General features: G+C 43.2%; 3 protein-coding genes across 4 annotated transcripts in view; 1 reads left to right on the forward strand and 2 right to left on the reverse strand.

Annotated features, from left to right (window-relative positions):
- The window catches only part of LOC126564927 (protein vestigial), a 39252-nt gene extending 38622 nt beyond the window's left edge, over nt 1-630 (forward strand). For both annotated transcript variants that reach the window (XM_050222053.1, XM_050222054.1), the window contains exon 7: nt 570-630. In XM_050222053.1, the coding sequence (XP_050078010.1) occupies nt 570-619 (50 nt within the window). In that variant the 3' untranslated portion in view covers nt 620-630. The remainder of the gene's footprint in view (nt 1-569) is intronic.
- LOC126565520 (transmembrane protein 242) overlaps nt 1-19492 on the reverse strand; it is a 479972-nt gene that overhangs the window by 50833 nt on the left and 409647 nt on the right. The gene's annotated exons all lie outside the window — the stretch shown is intronic.
- On the reverse strand, nt 4166-5717 carry LOC126565931 (uncharacterized). The gene is made up of 2 exons (XM_050223133.1): nt 5642-5717; nt 4166-5553 (listed from the first exon to the last, which is right to left on the reverse strand). Exons 1-2 carry the CDS (start codon nt 5715-5717, stop codon nt 4166-4168), a joined length of 1464 nt encoding a protein of 487 aa, XP_050079090.1.

Genomic DNA, 19492 nt, shown 5'->3' on the forward strand with positions numbered 1-19492 from the left:
AGAATCTCAAATGTACTTGAGGTATAATTTTGATGTTGCTGATGTTGAGTCTCGATATCTTTCCGCCTCCACGACTATATCCACTCATACTTAAGCCAACACGGAGTAGCAACTGATTAACAAACTTGCTTGTAGAAAGCAATGAACGACTGTTCAGCATAAAATACTGGCCAAGTGTTGTGAGATATCGCTGGAAAGAGTGACACTATTTTTAGAAAAAAAGCTGCTCAAACGTAGAATACAAGTAAAATGAAGTGCATGATGTTATTTGAAAGGTTTTTTAAATTAACATTTTGTCTATTTTGTGATCTTCCTAAACGCTTTGAAGAGAATCGGACTAGAATATTCAACGAAGCAGCAAGCGCCATCTATTGTGCAGTATTTTTACTATACAAAATTGTGATTCTTTCTTAGTTGATTTTACTAGAAATGGAATCATTTAAAAGTTCGTTTTGTACACTTATATTAGCTCAAGATGCTTTTTATAAAAAAAAATCTGAACTTCAATTTCCAATTTCCTTAATTAACCAATTTCTTTACCTCTTTCCCTTTTCCCTCTCTCGTTCCAGGATTAGAAGCGCAAGTACAGGAATCGTCGAAGGATTTGTACTGGTTCTAGATAGTCAAACGGTGCAAACACGTTATTTTGCATCAGCAACCAACAAGGGAACGAGGAAAGTAGCGTTCATTAGTTACAAGAAAACACTTTCTTCTCTAGAGAGAAAACGAAAAAAAAAAACGGAGAAGAAATACAGGAAAACACAAATATATACAAAGAAGATGCAACCTTATAGAATTTGTAAGCATGTTTTTTTCGGTACAAAACAAAAAAAAAGGCAAAGCAAAGAAGCACGATGGACGACAACAAAAACGAGAAAAATGGAACGATAGTGAGGTAAATAGACCAGTGAACAGAAGTGGAACAAAAAAAAAAGCATCGAAATGACACACGTAGGGCGAACACTCTTATCGACTGAAGAGCACAAAAGCAATGTTGTGCTTATTTTGTACACACACACACACACACACTCTTCACCTTCAACCGACAGGACAATGTGCGTAAAATTGTTTTGCCTCACCCTTTAACCCTGTGTATAGTAGACATAATATTGAAGTTAGAATTCCGGAGCCTACGAATTCGTCACTAGTGGGAGGAATGATGTGCCCAACGCACAAACAGAAGAGTCCTTTGCGCTGTGTATAACGAAAAAAATAAAAACAGGCATGTTAGTAGTGTAAGCATTAATAGAACAGGAAGGAAATGTATAATCAAAATCGAAAGAGCTCGATCATGACGACAGTGAATGAAAAGACAAGTGTAGCAAAAATGGCAGAGAATTAGATATAAGGAAAGTGGTAGTAATCACCTGTAAGACACACACACACACAGAAGCAAAACCAAACCGTGCGTAAAAATGTGCATATTGTTTCCCTTTGCTTATTTTACTGCGTGATTTTTACAAACAATTTTGCTGAAAAAACGATAGCAAAGGTATTACTGGTTTTATTTTCGTTTATTTTTGTGCACTTGATTAAATCAATGTTGAAGTAATACCTTGCGTTCTGTAAAGTTCCACAGCTTGTTTTACACAAAAGGTGTTGTATGATTGATTAAATTTGAGCAGCTTATTTTGCTTGCACAACGGAATGCATAACATTAAACGAAGTGCAAGTGTTTAGCACGTGAGCAATGGTTTGAAAGGTATAAGACAAGTCGGAAATCCTTGTTCATACACGTTAACAATTGAGGGATAATTACAACACGAATGGTAGTTATTTGAGATTGTACTTTGAATTTGAAAATAATTGATTGATTGAAGTATCGTTCGCTGAAGGGAAATTGTAAGTTTGCTCGAAACTTGTGTCACTTTCACATTTGAAATGCTAACAAATAAAACACATCTTATCGTCGTGTTTCTGGTACCAAGCCACTCAGAAGTGATTTAGTTATTTTAATTGTAAAAAAAAAAATGGTAAAGGAAATCAAAATCACCAACACAATCCTTCTACACCATAGTAAGAAGAAAACGGATTGAATTAACCCATTTCCTGAAGACATAAATAGTTAAAAGATAAGGGAAAATGGCAAGAATGATATTAGAAAGCCCGAAAACAAGCACTCTCGAACTTAAACTGTCACACGCAACACGAAACTATACATATTATATATACACACACATACACAAATTATCACTCATGCAAAATGTGCAAGTATATAAGAACGAGAAATAAATGAGAAAGAAAAATAACAAAAACGTTTGGAAGTGAAAACAAAAAAACAACGCTCGCATTTGCAGTTTTGATTGAAACGTCCGAAAGGAAGCATGTGTTGCTTTCCACTGTGTGTGGAAAGTTCTTTCTCCATTCCAGCTTTCCGTTGAACAAACCGAGTCTTGCAACATGCAACCCAAAAAGGTTTTTTTTTTGTCACGCTTAGCGCCAGATATCCCACACAACCGAACGAAGTCCAATTAAACGGAGAGTAGCGTACGGGAAGAAGGACAACCGTTCGACCTATTTCGATACGGTCGCCAGATACGACCTTTCATCCGCTCATTAATCATTCGTGTACTGGGTACCGCGGTGGCAGGTTAGTGTCCCTTTAGTTTTTTTTTCGTTTCTTGGCACAAAGATCCCTACATCCTGGCCGCGTTGTTGCAACCCATCTCATCTGCGTTCCCATCGAAAATCGATCTCCCGAGGGACGAAAAAAAAAACAACTACCAGACAGCCGCAGAACATCAGGATATGCAGCCACCAGCTTCCCGAAAAAAAAGAACCACATTCCCATATAAATTAATACTCGTTTAATTGATAAAGTGTAATGCGTTGTCAGATGTCAGAAAAACTGATTTATTGCCCACAACATGTTAATTATGGTCTGGTGAACGGTATGGTTCGGTGCAGCGGTGCGTTCGCGCGTTCAGGAAACAGGAAGCAGACGAAGTAGCGAAGACAGATGAGATACAACAACAAAAACCAAGTTTACAAAGTCTCATTGGCTTTAGAGTTGCAGGAAGTTTGAAGACTTTAGAAGGACCAATTGCTTCGCTTACATTATCAAATTACAGACTAATAGCTCATGCAAATTCTACGATAATACTTACAGTTATTACCGTTCCGTGGAGACATTCACCCGGTTGAGGAGATGTTGAGATGTTCATGCCTCTGCAGTATGCGCAGCCAACAAAAAACACTTCCCTGCAACAAGTTGTATGACAAATGCAAAATTCCTGCTGTTCATCATTCCCTACAAAAAAAAAAAGCAAAATGAACATATTAGATTCGATGCTTGAGCCTGTCCTGTCTGCTTAAAATCAAAGAATGCAAAAGAGTTTAACACTAAACCGCTTCTTTGCTGGAACGCGCACATGTGCGTGCGCGTTCGTTGCCGTTGGCCCGTGGTGGCCATTTATTATAAATTATGATTTTCTAAAAGATGTGTTTTTTTTTTGTCAGACTTGCCTTCACATTTCAGTAGGCTAATGGAGGGATGGAGTGTTGTAAACGAGCGTATCTCCACACAGTGCCGGATATTTTATTTTTTTTGTTGCCCTTAGAACCCCATCCAGTTGTCCAAGGTGCATTCTTTGCAAATAAATTCCATTCCACGTGTTATTAACACATTTGCGACTAATGTGGAGTTGGCAGAACTGTTTTATGGCAAACGTTAAGCACTTTGAGCGAACTGATTAGAATGCCATTAAGACTGGCTATGATGGATCGTGGAAGAAGGAATTGGGAGTGTGAATTTTCTGAGAACGATATCTTCCCACGGTGTCGCTGCAGACATAGTGACTCCAAACGTGATCTTAGTACCCGACACATGCAAAAAAGGAGCCTTTATTACTCATAATAAAATAAACGAATGAAGAATATGAAGCACAGCACTCACTGATAGAAGTATATTTATATTAATTTATTCAAATAATTAAGAAACAAACAGAAAACAAAAAAACCTTATCGCGTAGGGTTTTTCGCTCGTAAAGCAATTCGTGAACAAGTTCATCATATTACGCCACTGGATACGAGCGATGGTTTCCTCAAATAGAGAGCTTCCTCAAAATAATAATTATAAGAAATGTTTCGAAAATCTATAACAGCGTTACTTTCCGACCCTTTCCAGACTTTTCTTAATGCTACAGATGAAATTATAAAAAAGACGTTAATCAATGCTAAAATGTGTCATGTAGGAAAATACGTCCTGCGGCTCGTCATACCTTTTATCAGCACACTTTGCCGAGTAATTCAGTTTCAGCAGTTCGGCTTTTTCGTAACGTATCAGAGTATTTGGTGGTGTTCGATGCTTCATTATACAGATACTGGATCGAACAGGGGCTGGCTGTTTTTCGGCCAACGGAAGCAACGGCATTTGGTTGGCCGAATGAGCAGAACTGCTGTTGCTGCTGCTGGTACGCTGAAAACCATGGATACCGGCAACGGTATGGGTAGGGTTATGGTTTGTTGTAGCAGCGATCACAGCAGGCTGGTATTGATTCTTCGTATTAGTAGATACGATTGGACATAGCTGTTGCTTCTGTGCTGCTCCCGATAGTGCTGACCATTTAATCCTTTCCTGTTCTACACGCATCGCTTCGAGCGCTTTCTTGCGGCGCGATTCCAAACCTCGCTCGTAGCGTAAAATTTCCTGCGTTCGATCATCCAGCTCGAACATAATGTTTCGATTCACAGATTTTTGCCTTCTTTTGGGCGATGTCAACTGTCGTCCGACGATTTTCCTGCCACCGCATGGTTGAGCGCCGGTAGTGTTTCCGTGCTGAGCGTGGTCGTCAAAGTTTAGATTCCAAAATGATGGTAATTCTCGGATTCCACTACGAAGTTTAGAGGAACCGGGAAAGGAACCATTCAATGTTTCGTTTGTGGCATTGGCAGGTGTAGCTTTCCATTCTTTAGCCTCAACGTTCAGTTGAAAATAGGGAAGCTCGTGCAATTTGTCATCCACCGTGTCTGCGACAACTTTTCTTATTGCACCAGTGTAGGTAGAGTTAGTGGATGATTTTGGTTCTTGCATTTGAGGGGCGGTCTCTAATATTGCACACATGTCTTTACAGCATTCCTTCATTAAGTCAATGTCCGTAGAATGAGCAGTTGCATTAGAGACATTTTTAGTAACAGCAGTGTTTCCAGGGATTTGGTTTTGCGTTTTGTTGTGCAATTTTTCGACAGACATCAAAGCAAACTGTGCCTCCAGCTGGTCAATCTCAGCAACTGGTACACCATTCGTCGGAACGTCGCTGTTGAAGATTGCTGCCTTTATCTTTGTATTCGAAACGCAAGAATCCTTGGTAACTAACTGTTCACCACTCCGCATCCTATTGATGGACAGAAACGGCGTTTTGTCACTGGCCATTTTCTTTTCAGCGTTGTTTAAAACTGAAGCTAATTTCGTTGAAATTTTTATGCCATTTTTTTTCTTGGATGATGTTTCGCCATCGTCGAACACCTGAAAGGCGGAAGGAATGTGTCCCTCGCCTGTAGTCTGCCTATCCTTAGACGGAATGATTTTATCATGACTTCGATTCACATCGATATCTGCGCATAGGAAGAGGGTTCATAATTAGTCATCGACAAGCAGGAGGAATATGAAAGGAAACTTAATTGATGATAGTACAGTACTTACCCCCCAATGGCCGGCGTTCCCTATTTGTGCATTGTGTAACCGGCTTAGCGGTGTCCCGTACCTGCATCCCAATCATTTTCTGAAAGAGGTTCAACACTTTTTCAGCTGTAAAATTTCTCCACTAACACGGTGTGCCTAAAGGCTGAACCGATTTGATTGACGTTCTGACTGAGACTGAGCTGACAATGTCGGATCATCGAGAATGGTCAATTTTTTCGCGGTCTATTGGGATAGTTACCATGGCAACGGACAATTCTGACCATGCCAGCCAAGCCAAACCAAGGGTGGCGAACAGGTACATGACACCTGTCAGATGTCAGTGCGAATTACATGTCAGGGTTGTCGAAATTATGTTTTATGTATGTGAATCGATTGGTAAGGGTTACGAAATAACCCGATCGTGGCCGATATCGCAATGCATTTTATTGCATCTTATCAGCAGTCAAGTATACAACACACGTTACGCTAGCTAAAATGGAACTGGGCTGTTTTAATATAATTCCATCAATAAATATCGTCACACAAATCTACAGGAACTCGAAATCCACACACCTTATCGTGGGAAACACATTCTCGGGCCAGATTGTTGACATCCCTGCTGCTGGAACGTACGACAAGAGCTGCTAATACTACACCGCTGGACACGAGTTTTTGAAATCGCCTCAATATTTCACCCATTAATTGACATCATTAAGAAAGTCGCGAACGAGATCGGTCCAAAGCGGCAACAACCATCTGGCTACTTCGCACATACGGTTGGGCGAGGAGCAATGGTCCAAGAGTATGTGTGCGCGGACGTAGAATTTTTGAAAAATCAGCTCCATATTCTCTGCTGCACCAGAGCATTACTATTGCGAACCTTCGCACGTTCTGTGCTTGCCAGTTCATACTTATCGTGGTGGAGGAGCACAAGATTAAGAGATGCCGCCCAAAATCTTTGCATTATCTTGCCAAATATCAATCTTTCTGAGCCGTCCGCGAACACGGTCGGCACACGGTACAGAACGTGACACGGAATGCCCGAATGATCGCCGCCAGAAAACCCGTGGCGATCACTGAACTGGCTGGTGTTTGTAAAAATGGATTATGGAATGTGGAGAGCAAGCGCTTCGCAAGAGTTCGAACAGGTTTTTCGATTTATCTTGCCCATTGTCGTTTCGGCGCCGGTATCGAACATACAAGCACTGGTGCGCTAATCGTCGGCCATTAGTTTTATGCGGGAGGCTCGAACCAATTATCGATTATGATTATTAATCGAATCCGATTTAGCAGAGCGATCCGCCGGATCCGGAATGGATTGGAAGTGCCAACTTTAAGCCTGCCAGAGCTGTAGAGAATTTCATCCTCGGCTAGAAAAGAATGACGCTGGTATGCCGGGAACGCGCTGGTGCACGCTCTATTCTTCGAACGGTTGACGATGAGATCTAGAACAACCATCGCAACGAGATCTCAATTTTTTCGGCAGAATTCAACATCAGTCAGCCGGGCTCTGAGCCCATCTCGTGCTCCGACGTGTGGTTGGTATGCTGGTCTGTCGAGCCTGTCGAGCCGCTGCCGGTAAGCAGCGAGTGCCGTCTCCCTTGCCGGCGCTCCGTGACAACATTAGATTAATCATTGTGGCAACCTGACCACGGTAAGACGGCAAGAGATGATATTGATTGATTGTCGTTCATCGTTTTCCAACGTTGTAGTGCGTTTGGATGGCCGGTCCGCGCGTCATCGTCGGTTTTGGGGATCGCGACAAGGCGCTTGTAAATATCAATAATCGTGACGCGTACGATGAGTGGAAAAAACGCAGCAGGATAACATTTTTCGAATGCCTTCATCTTCGTGCGCGCGCTGCCTTTGAGATTTCGGTTCCCGGTAGAGCGTTGGTCTGCTCGATGATGGTTCGTCTGGACGTACGCCTTTATTTGTGGACGACAGGTAAGAACGTTAAAGTAAGTACTTATTTATCAACGCAAACTGTCGGCTCTTTCATACCCAATTAAGGTGCATCATGCAAAACGTTGTCTAAGGTGAGTAGCTGAAAGAAAGCATTACAGGCACGTTAAACTTTGTTTCAATGACCAAAAATACACCTTTACCTAACTCTAGGAAGGTCATACATGTTATATGGGAATTCGCATTTTCCCGGACAAGTAAGCGATTAATTTTTGAACCACTAGTCATATTTGTCTGACAATTTCAAGAAAGATGAGACTATACGTATGAGAATTTAAAAGAAATCTTCTTCTATTTATTTTTTTATTCTCATAGCTTACAACATCCATATTTACAGTAGCTTATCAAGCGCCAAACATACTTGTTGTATGAAAAAATATGCATTTTCCGTTTGATAGAATTTACATTTTTTTATTAATAACCATCCAAATAAATCTGAGTACAACCAAGTCATTTTACAAAGTCGAGTAAACAATTCATACAGGCAATAACAATAGGCGAAGGTGTGCCGGATAATCAGTCTCAAGGTTTTGTAATGGTTCCAAACAATTCGAACTAATGGCTTATTATTCACTTTTGTATTCTCTGGTCAGCGAACAGTTGTTTAACGTACATGCAAGGAGATTACAGCTTTGGTACTGAAAAATAAAAAGCAGAATAATCGTTAAAATTCTCTACTAAATGTGATTAGGTACAGGACAAATAATTTACTCTCTGAGAAAATACAGATTCCCGTACAAAATATATGACCCGGGTAGATGGGCATGGAAAATAGGGATATAAATTGAAGATTAAATTTAAAGTATATCTATAAAAATACAAATATCTGGTTTTTTGCCATATGGTAGAAAGAAAAATTCTAAGCTAAGATTCAAGCTGGTATCTCCATCATATTAACTGTTATTGAAAAATAAAAATGCATTACGTACCCGGGTAGGTGGTCATTGAAATTAAGGTTTTAAACATTCATCAAATCGTCCCCATCTTCCAACATCCATCCAACATTTCACACGTGATCCGGTTCAGACACTTACCTCGATGTTTGTATCAATTAAAATTTTACATATTTTAATTAATACCTAACCGTTTGCGGTGCATTTATCTCCGCGTTTTGTCGTTCCAGTACAGTACCACTACCCGTACGACAGTCCATCGTTGGGCCCATTAAAAATGGTTTGGCCAGCTTCGTTATTCAGTGCGGCAAACTCTTTCAAGCTTGCAGCAGGGCACACGACGCGTTAAATAGGGAATCGCGGGTCGACCATTCGAGCAAAGCAGCCGCGACAAGGTCAACAAGACAAGGGCACTCTCCCGGTGACACAATGGGTGACACCGCTACCCGTAACCCCGATGTGTTTCCCCTTTCGAACCGTTCTGCCGCTGCATGCTTTTTGGTACAACCGAACAAGACCGTGCAAAAGTCGTGGTGATTCGTTTTCGTTTCGATCGGTGCTCGCCCAAATTGACCGCGCGCGAATCGAACCCGTACAATGTTCCACGGGTTCTATCTTCTTCACTATCTATTTATCTGCGATTTCGGTGAGTTTGTGTGGATGTGTTTTCCAGCTTTTCGCGAATCATCGTACGAACGGCGTTACTCAAAGTGTCCCGAAACTCTTGGCTCTCCATGTCTCTTTCTTCTTTTTCCTTCGTTTTTTTTTTTTGTATTCCTTCCTGAGCATCCCCGGGAACAAATGTGCCCGGGCGCGCATATTGGTGAGGCAACAGTGTGGGAAAAGTCGCAGCCTTTTTGAGACCGATGCCGCCAACGTCACCATACGGAACCACGGTGTGTTCCGGCCAAAACGGAATCGATGAACGCGCACAGGAACGGCTACGGAGATACAAATGAAACGAAGGACTTCTCTAAGGGGAAGGTTTGTTGGATGAGTTTTTGTTGCTTTTGTTAGTTTAGTTTGGTTTCGGTGCTTCTTTCCCATTCCCGAGTGTCATACAAACCTCGTTGGCTTTTCGCCTTTTCGTGCTGGCTCAAACGATGCTTCTTGCTCTCTCTATTGATGATGCTGCTGCTACTCCGGCACGGAAATGGTTGTGTTGTCCCATTTAATTGACCGTGCGAAAACGAGAAAAATTACTACGAAAAATGCCGAAAATATAATTCCCGCCCGTCGATTTGCAATAAATAACAACGTGACGACGATAAGTATCGATTCGAACGGTTGTTTGGAGTTTCGGTGCGGTTTTTTTTTGTGCGGTTCGCGTTTTCTAGCATCGGAGCCTTGGGATGCTATTCACACTAAAATGCGCGTGCAGGAGCATGTTCTAATGCTGCAGCAATGCTCATCTATGGGACGCCGTACGTTGTCGTTGATGTCTATTGTCCGAGAGAGATATTGAATTTCTGGAAGGACAGTTGGTGCCTTTTTTTCTTGCTTCCTGATAAAGAAGATATTGAAAGATATTAGTTTTGAACGCACCAGAAACGGCCCATCTAAAACAACACACTAAAGCGCAGAGCAACATACAGGAAAGAGTATTTTTGAACAATAAAAACGAAAACGATTCCAATTGGAAAACGATAATCCGTTAACATGTAAACAAACACGCCAAACCCACTTGACAACATCGTCGAAGAATGCTGCATGTCATGACATTTGGCTACCGGGTGACATAGTTCTACTGTCAAGCTGACCGTTAAAATTTAAGTGCCAATGTTTAGTATCAACCCTCATCCCTAATCGAAAATCCGTTATCTTTAACGTAAAATTTATTGTGCGCATGTTTTTTTTTCTTCCCAAAAAGCATCCCCCAAAAAAACTCGTAAATAACAGCAGCACGTCCTCTCCACATCGCATCTTGCAGAGGATCGTCGTGTAGCTCTAACTCTCCCGCCAGCCGAGCTCATTAGAATAAACGATACACCGTTTGGTCCATATACCACATTCACATTCGGAAGGAACTGGAACTGCTTTGTCTTATCTTGGCTGCACTGTTTATATCAAACAGTGAAGCGAGATTTAAGGTTGCCCGGAGAATGAGGAACGTTTAAACGGTGGTACAAATTTAAAATGCGCCCTGCGATTGGAACTCGATCGATCGCGACTCGCAGCTCTATAGGGCTAGTAGAAGGCAGTGACTTATTGATTTCATCGATTGGCTCACCGGTATAAATTTGACAGTGGGTATTTTCTGTCGTAATACTCATGGGAAGATTTTGGACAACATTTGTGGATTATGTTTCCTGCTAGGTTGATCACATCACCGGCTCCCTGGGCGCTGTCCGTAGTGTGGATGTTTTGAGAGTCTTTTTCCAACAACATTTGGCTCTAATTAAAAGACCCGAGGTATCAGTATCAAAACCGAGACTTTAGGAAATAAATCACAAAAATTCGGAACGGAACCCTCAACAATGACGAATTGCTCGACGGGATGTTTATTTTTAGCCTCAGTACCGTAAAGCGTTTCCTACACTCCAGGCCGAATATCAATGCTGGCAGAGCTCTGTTTGGTCGGTCGCGTAAGAAGTGTCTTTGTCTTGAGGCGCCAGAAGAAACTTTGCTTTGTTGTGTGTGCCACATTGAGTTTTGTTGGAGGAAGACAAATATCGTCACATATGTTGAACAAAGTTCTCTTCCTCGTTGAACCTCGTCTGCCTCTACCTCTAGTGTGCCACTCCACGATTGTTGCTTTATGCCTTTTAATTATCGGCGCAATATTTTACCAGAATAAAGCACTTTCTAGGCAGGGAAGCACTTTCGATGGTTCCAATTGCCAGCAAGGAAATCAGTTGTTTGGTGCGCCAAATAAATCACTCGTAGGGCGAACAACGGTGCCCCGGTGAAGATCAGCGTGAAGGAAAGACAAGACGGTCAGGGCCCTTTCCCCGATGTTTAGATTTCCCGCTGAGCTCTTCAGTCCACCCGCAGCAAATCAATAAATTCTTGGTAAATTGTCAATAAATTCATAAACATCATTAATTACATAATTTAAATATTTCGTTCGTGTCCACCAGTTGCGGGTAGGATGAATCGAATGGACAGTAGAGTAGCGTAGCGGAGACACGCACTGTTCGATCTGCTTCTAGTGGGACGATTTCGTAGAATTCTGGCACTGTTTTTTTCTCTAGCTAACTCACTCGATTCCACTGGTCGCTGGCGTTATCTACGAAATAGATCACCGTCGGTGTCCGATCTGGAATCCGTGTAGATCAATGAACAGATCAAGGGGTTTTTTTGGACTATGGTTTAGGAAAACCTAGGATAGAAGATCAACACAGAAAGATGAACGGGGTACGCTAAGATAAATGATGTCGCCACTACTATTTACCAGGAAAAATATCGATCGATACGGTGCGTCCAGATTCATGGTTCTTACGAACTAATAGTTTCAGTATTGTGATCATAGATTTTTATTGTGTTTTTTTGCAAAAAAAAGTCTACTAAGACCTTTAGTCAAGTTGTTAAATTAGTTTTTGATCCTATTTCTAGAAACAAATTCATAGAAACGCATTTCTCTACATTAGAATCGATTGTGTCGATCGTTCTCAAATTTAGAGACATATGTCTCTAATAACTTTCGATTGTCATTATCATAAAACACGCCTAGCCTTTCCAAGGAAACCTGCTTCTTCGGAGCTTCCTGTAGACAGAAGGAATCACCCCGAACCGTCATTGTGGCCGGAGCCTGAAAACAAACAAAACTCACCAAACAAACGACTCACAATAGGTTCGGAGGACCTTCAGCTAGAACAACGAGAAAATTGGGAAGGAGCAGCGTGAAGGCATGGTGTCTTGATCTAATAAATCATCCACCGTGGAAAAGATGCGATTCAGACAGGGAAGGAAGAGGCTCAGAGAACTCCGAAAAAAAGGAGTCAAACGGCTGAAGCTGTTCTAAACTGCTTGAGCATAAAAATACAAACTTTTTCACACGACTTCACCCGGAGGTTGGTGGACACCGTACCAGCGGTTTACCCCTAGAGCGATAGTTGCGATGCATTGGATAAAGGCAAAGACTCAAAACCATCAGCGGATTTGATTCAAGAAAAAGATTTTACGAAAAAAAAGAAACATCCCGCACCCGTGTGTGGTAGCTTCGATCGGTGGACCGTGTGACTAAATGAGGACATGAATCGACTGCAAATGGGTCATAAATTTGGGACTGTTGTTTCTCACCCGACACATATACACCGGACTGGCGAGGCTTGTGGGGTGCTCCGTGCTCCAGCTAACCCCCGGCAGAAGGTTACTGAGCTTTGGACTGAAGACCGTTCTCTGGGGGTAGGTCCAACTTCGTCCGCCGCTACAACGCACAGAAAGCGATCGATCGGTTATTAATTGATATTTATGCGATTCGATATCAAGTAGCTGACCGACGATTTTCGATGGAACTCCGTGTTTGCTTGAGTAGAAGAATTACGGTTGTCGTGGGGCAAGATTACATAAATCACCCTACAATTCCCAGACTTTCCAGTTTGGGACGCTATGACCATGGCGGAAATTTCTAGACCTTGCCTAGTTGTAGAGGAATAGTTATGGGAGGTTTTTTTTTCTCGTGGGGACATCTTTTTTTTGCGAATTCACTGCCAGTTAAATGCAATATAGATATAACAAGACGAAAGGGCGAATGTTTTACGCTCGAATAAATCACCTAGCAATGGTGAAGTGTCCATATATTAGTTCCTAGCAATCGTATGGGAAAGTGCATCTTTCATCCCTGGACGCAAAACGCTTGACCGCTTGGCTTGTGGAATGGGCCTGAACTAATTACATCGCTGCTCTCTCACTGATAGCAATTCAGCTTTCCGCTTGCACGACTCCTTCTGGCAAAGCTTTTCCGGAACGTGTCCATCACCATCATCATCTTCCAGTGGTTTTCCTTCAATGGCCGCGGTCTGGTTGATTGTTTCCTCAAGACATTCGACAGCTCGGCGTCGGTAGAAATCAAAGACTTTCCAAGGGCTTCCCGCTCGTTCGGCGGTTTGGGGTCGCGCGATCGTTATCGACGTGCGGGTTGTTGTAGTTGCTGCCGCTGCCTTCTGACGGTTTGCCGGTAATGATTGCGTAATTAAATCGATTGCATTGCCCGCGATTCTCTTCCACCTTCGTGTAAGCTAATGGGCTGACCAGCATCGGAACGGATCGGACTACCATTCTGCTGCTCCTGCTGATGATGATGACTGCATGGGAGAGTAAGTGTCCGAGTGCCGACGTCGTGTTCCAGTTTCATCAAAAGTCCAGCCGACCGAACAAAGTGTATTTGACTTTAATCGTTAATTAATCAAAACACAATTAATTACCGCAATTACTTCCGTTTTGGTCCGGCGCTAGCATGGCTCCCATTGGGGGAAACTATTCGGTCTGGTAAGCTTGGACGGATAGCGGAACAGCATAGTTTTGCAAACTTACGCGTAAAATTTAATGTCTGAAGATTGAGATGAAGTTGACGGTAGGGTTGTGATGTGTATAGTTTGATGATTTAAGAGATATAAACATTATCATTTCACATCACCTTTAATATCTTCAAAAATGACCTGAAGTTACTACAACTTAAACAACTTGTGGCGGGTAGTATTAAATGGCAATTTAATACCCACGTGCATCATTCTGGTGCTTCATTGCTCTAGAGAGTTAGAGGCATTTGGTGGCTTTTAATACACACTTAGGAACATCATTTAAACCTCATCTCCATGCAGCCAATAAAACCATCTGCATTATTCTGAATGCATGAATGAACCTCCACAGCGAGATTGAATACTACAAAATACTGCTTGTGTTTTCCTTCATATTTGCCATCAAATTTACGATGTTCATTAGCGGTTTGAGCACGAAATCATTACTCAAGCTGTGTTTGGTTGCATCACCAACATCCTCGTTGGTGATGGTTTTGTAAATTTGTCACCAGCGACCGACAACCGTTCCAGAGACGCGTGTGAACTCGACACAAACGCCAACCCAACAACATCACGTCACAGATCAATTACACCTCAGTAGACATCGTGCTGGGGGAGGGGGGATGGTTCGCAGTTGGTAGTTAACAAAAATAAACCAACACGACACGAGGCGTTGACTGGCGCGAGATTAAGCGTACTTTGCCGAACCACTGCTCTGGGCCCCACCTCCCAAGCTGTTGTTGTGGACTATTAAATAATGATGCCACAGTGAAACACAGCCTAAGGATGAGGAGTTTGAGTTTGAGCGATGAAAAACGTGGCAACGATCGGACAGCAGACGATCGTCGCACGCACGCGATCGTGCTCATTAAACATCTGTGAAGATTTGTTCAAAACCGAAAAGCGTAAGACAGAAAAGCGTTCTGTGTGTTCCAACGGTGGTCGTCTCCGTTAGGGTCGATAGGGTGGTCACAACGACACGAGCCGCCAACAAGGTGTCAAAGATTAAACAGTAGCGATATGATCGCAAGACTACGCTCTCTGCCTGTATATCTTCGTTCCCGGCGGTTTACTTTCACCAAAGGTGTTTGAGTAAGTGATGTACATCAATTTCGATTAGAATTAACAAGATACAGTCACACATTAGCTATGAAACAATCCAAATGGGAGGGGGAATGGCAAATGAGTCTCATTTGTTTTTGTTTTTTTTGAAGCAGCACGCGATTATCCCTACGGTTGGTTGGTTGAGCCGGCTTGACGGCGTCTTAAGACGGATTAATGGCGTGTTACCCCGTTGCGATGTCTTCTTTAGTATGGTTCTATAGGTAATAAGAAGGGAGAGAGTAATCGGTTCCTGGTAACGCTACATGAGCGTTTGTTTTCGGTCAAGCTGTCGGTGTGACTTATCTTTTCATCATACACGAACAAATCTTAATTGATGTAGAACATGGAGCACAATAATTCGGAAAAGCAAAGAGGGCCCATTACTTACGACTTCCCCATGTTTGAGTGTCCCTTTTCTGTAGAAGTTTGTGTACAGGTTTCACTTACCAACCAAAAGAAAACATACAAAATTACATATCCAGTAGGAGTATTTTAAGTGATCCTATTGAAGTTCTTCTGCCTTGCAAAAGAGATCTTAAATTTGGCAAAAACAATACCGAAAGATCGAAAGACGATTGTATCGCCTCTGTTCCTGAAGTTGCTATAACACAGAAGAAAAAAAAAGTGAAGCAAAAACAAATTAAAAATCGTACCACATCGTACTCGGTTTGCCAAAACAAACGGATTCCTTTTGAACTCGCGGCCGGTACCGATTTCCGTGAAATGGTCCTTAGTTGTTGCTGCCAACCGAGGATTCTATTTTACGCCACAAAATACCTTCTGCGTACCTCGTACGCAACAGCTGAGCCCCGTCTGCCGCGTGTGTGTGTGTGTGTGTGCCGTACTGTATCTGCGGTGCGTCCTCCGAAAAACTGCAGAGGATCGCTCGTCCATTTGGAGATGTTAATGATAAGCGTATTGGATCTTGGATGGTGTACTGGCGATGAGCAAAAACAAGCAAGAGAACAGCTCATCGATGTGCATAAACCCTCCCGAAGAAGGGTTCATTTGCGCCTTTTCCGATGCTTTACGGTCGATGAAGAATCGATTTTTTTTTTTGCGTCGGTCGGCCATCGAGCCGCAGCGTTGGAAACGGTTCGGCGAAAGCGTCTTGGAAGGACAGAAAAATGGCCGACGAAATTTAGCCAAACGTACTGTGGAACGCAGCAAGGACAGAAGGTTCTATTCCAAACGAAGCGCACTATAGTGGCAATGGGAAGAAGCTGTGGCAAGGCGTGGAACCAAACTCATTAAACCGAGCACGTCCAGTTGGTCAATGAGAGGGTCTGGTTTTTGCTTTCGTTCCCGCGAGTACTGGCTGTACAATCGTTCCGAACATGATTGTGTTGGCCCCCGCCAACGATTGGTTGGGGCAATTTTCAGCGATCGCTATTCGATCGGGTACTACACAGGTCGCAAGATGGTGGGACGTGGTGGGGGAGGAACGGTGAACGCGTCACGAAACGTTTGCCCCCGGGGGTCGGGATGGCTTTGTGTGCCGGCTTGTGTTCGACCGAATCGACCCGTTTGAAGTTTGGCCGCCATTAACCGGCTGAATCGCATTAGATGTAATGTTGTTTGGTTCTTGGGCTTGCTGCTGCTCCATCGGTCTCGGCCATGGTTCTCACAGGAACTGTGGACAGAATTTTTCTGCGTGGAATGTTTGCCTTGGTCAGTCTGGAGAAGGTGTGGTGGTTGGTTTAAGGATTTTAGAGGTTTTCAATTTGTCCACTGTTCAATCATCTTGCGGTTGTTCAAAATGGAGTTAAACTGTGCAATTGTGTGATATTCTTCGTTGGGTGATTTTTTTACTTGTTCATGTTTTGGTAGAGTTTGGGATTTGGTAAGATTGGTCGAAGTTATGAAAAAAAAAAACTTGATTGAGACAGTCATAAAAATACTTCAACATGTAGGACAACTAGGAGCCATCTTTACATTTTTAAAGGATATAAAGTAACGACTTCCGGTCCGATGTAGTGCTAAGGGCGATCGGGTGGTAAGGCGACAACTTTACAAATCAGAACCACGTGAGGACTGACAATTCAACTACGAGGTATCAACAACTCTAGTAAGCCATTCAATATGCAGTGTGACCTAGTGTGTCGTTCACTTTCCTTCATTTTTTCAATGGCCAGGATTAAGGGATGCATTAAAAAGTGACAGCGTGTCGATTCTCGCATCCATTTTGCTACAATCACATAAATGCCACCATCTTAAACAGGGCATTTCACGTAATTAAGTATTTCCACAGAGTACGTCTTCAAACTGATTTCCACAACAGTAACAGGACAAGCATCCGGGCGACTTAAGCCTTAACACGTTGTGTTATAAGGTGTTACTGTGACAAAAGCACGAGTGCGCTAATAATATTTCAGCTATTTCCAAAGGATCCGCAATTGGCTGGCTGTCGGGCGATTGGCACCTCCAGCTTGACGGGTCGCTCTATTTATAATGTCGCCGAAGTATGTACCGTCGGTACCGGTCGGTGGCGACTGAACGATAATCAATTTATTTGATTGCAAAGCTTCAGTGAGAGATTGTCTGTGAACCGCAGCATTGCGCTGAAGTTGAGGCTAGAAGCGTGCGGTGGGTTCCAAAAACGCGGACACCGACACAAATCACTTTGCGCACTGGTCCCGACCACGCAGTACCGCGAACGGTATCGGAGCATTCAATAAATTTGTGTTATTACATTTTGATTGATACATTAATTGATTGCAGGCGAATGCCAGAACCGGGAAAGCCGAACGGTACGTACGGGCCGACCTCCCGCCGGGCAACGGCTAATGCAGCGTACACAATCCCATGCCGACAATCGTGAGCCGATGAGTGGAACGTGCGGCAGACACGTTTGTTAAACGGCTAGAAGATGGAGTCGTTTGTTTTGCTGAAATGGGGGAATGGCCTAAGGTGCGCTTTCCCATCGGATCGGTTCTATTAGGTTGAGTGAGAGTGGAGCTTTTATTTCGATCATGATCGGCGAAAGGAGATGGATTTTGATCAACCAGACATCGCCCCAGCTGTCACGCAAAAAAAAAAGCAATTTCATGTTAAACAAAGGTTCATGATATTCAACAATAACTAGAATTATTAATACTCCTAATAACCTGCAGTAATTAGTATTCTATTCATGTACACTTTTAATCAAATCATATCACCCAGCTAGAGTTGAATTATTTCATATCAGCACCAGCAGTGCCTATCGAGCTAATGAAATTACACAAAACCGCCATCGTTAATGAAGCCCACATACACAAAGCACTCGGAAAAGGGATCAGCCTGGAGCAAATTACCAACCGAAGCTACACAAAAAAAAAACAAAACTGCAAAGCCTTCCGAAATGCCTGTGCCGTGGCTAGTCCACTGCAACCTGTAAGCCACTCACCGAATGCAGGCCGATTTTCAATTAAAACCAAGCCTATCTGCAGCACCTGAGGCATGCGTTTGATGTTGATGTACTGCTACGAACAAAACTGCACCCGGAACTGCAGCGCAAACGGAAAATGGAAAATGGCAACCGGCAACAAAACCCACCCGATCCGCAATTCGCTTTCGCCAGAATCGGAAAGGTTGCGGCACACGGTTTTGCATCAAACTCACCAGGCACTCTCGGCATCTCTGCAGTGGTTGGTTTTACGCTGCGGGTGAGCACCGCACGAGCGGCGCTCACCCGCTCGCTCGTTCCACGCTGGAGCACTGCAGACAGACCGGAGTCTATAAATTAAAACATTGACTCGGTACGTTTTGCATGGCAGTGTAGCCGCTGGTGTTCCGGTAGCCGCTTCCAATCGTTCGTGGCTTTGATGAATGCGAAGAAATGAAGCTGGTTGAAGAAGGGAGGGGATGAAGAGTGGGAGCGTACAGCGAGGACATTGCAAGGGATTAGGCTTGAGAAATCTTTAGCATTTACCGTTTTTAGAGGGCACCGTCTCTCTCGCAGGATCTCCGGGTGTAAGAGCAGGAGAAGCATGGGGCAAATAATTTACACACAATTTCAATAAAGATTTCTTCGGGATTCGTGTAGCCTAGGAGGAATCAAGGGACTAGTCTGGGTCGGTGCATTGCATTGAACCTCCGGGCAGGCAGGCTACGAAGCAAATGCCAATGGTTTCTCGTAGGTAGCATCTTATCGACACCACACGATCCACTGCATGTGTCTGTAGGTCTTGCCTTAGTACGGTCGGTAAAGGTACAAAAGGATTTTTGGACCAGTATGGACCAAAGGAAAGTCAGGACACGTTCCCTTCAACCCCTAAAAACCACCCTCGTTCCTTAACTACACTACGATAGCAAACAAACATTATAATCTTAGCCCGTAGTTCTCGCAGTCTGAATCTGGGCAGATTCTCCAAACCGAACTCGATGTCTTCCCGATAGGCTTGGTAGGTCGGTGTAGAACTGTAAGTGCCGAGTCTCTTTCAAGCTGGCCAGAGATTTTATGAGTTGGGGGA

The sequence above is a fragment of the Anopheles maculipalpis genome, chromosome 3RL, assembly GCF_943734695.1.
Source record: "Anopheles maculipalpis chromosome 3RL, idAnoMacuDA_375_x, whole genome shotgun sequence".
NCBI classification, from domain to species: Eukaryota; Metazoa; Arthropoda; class Insecta; order Diptera; family Culicidae; genus Anopheles; species Anopheles maculipalpis.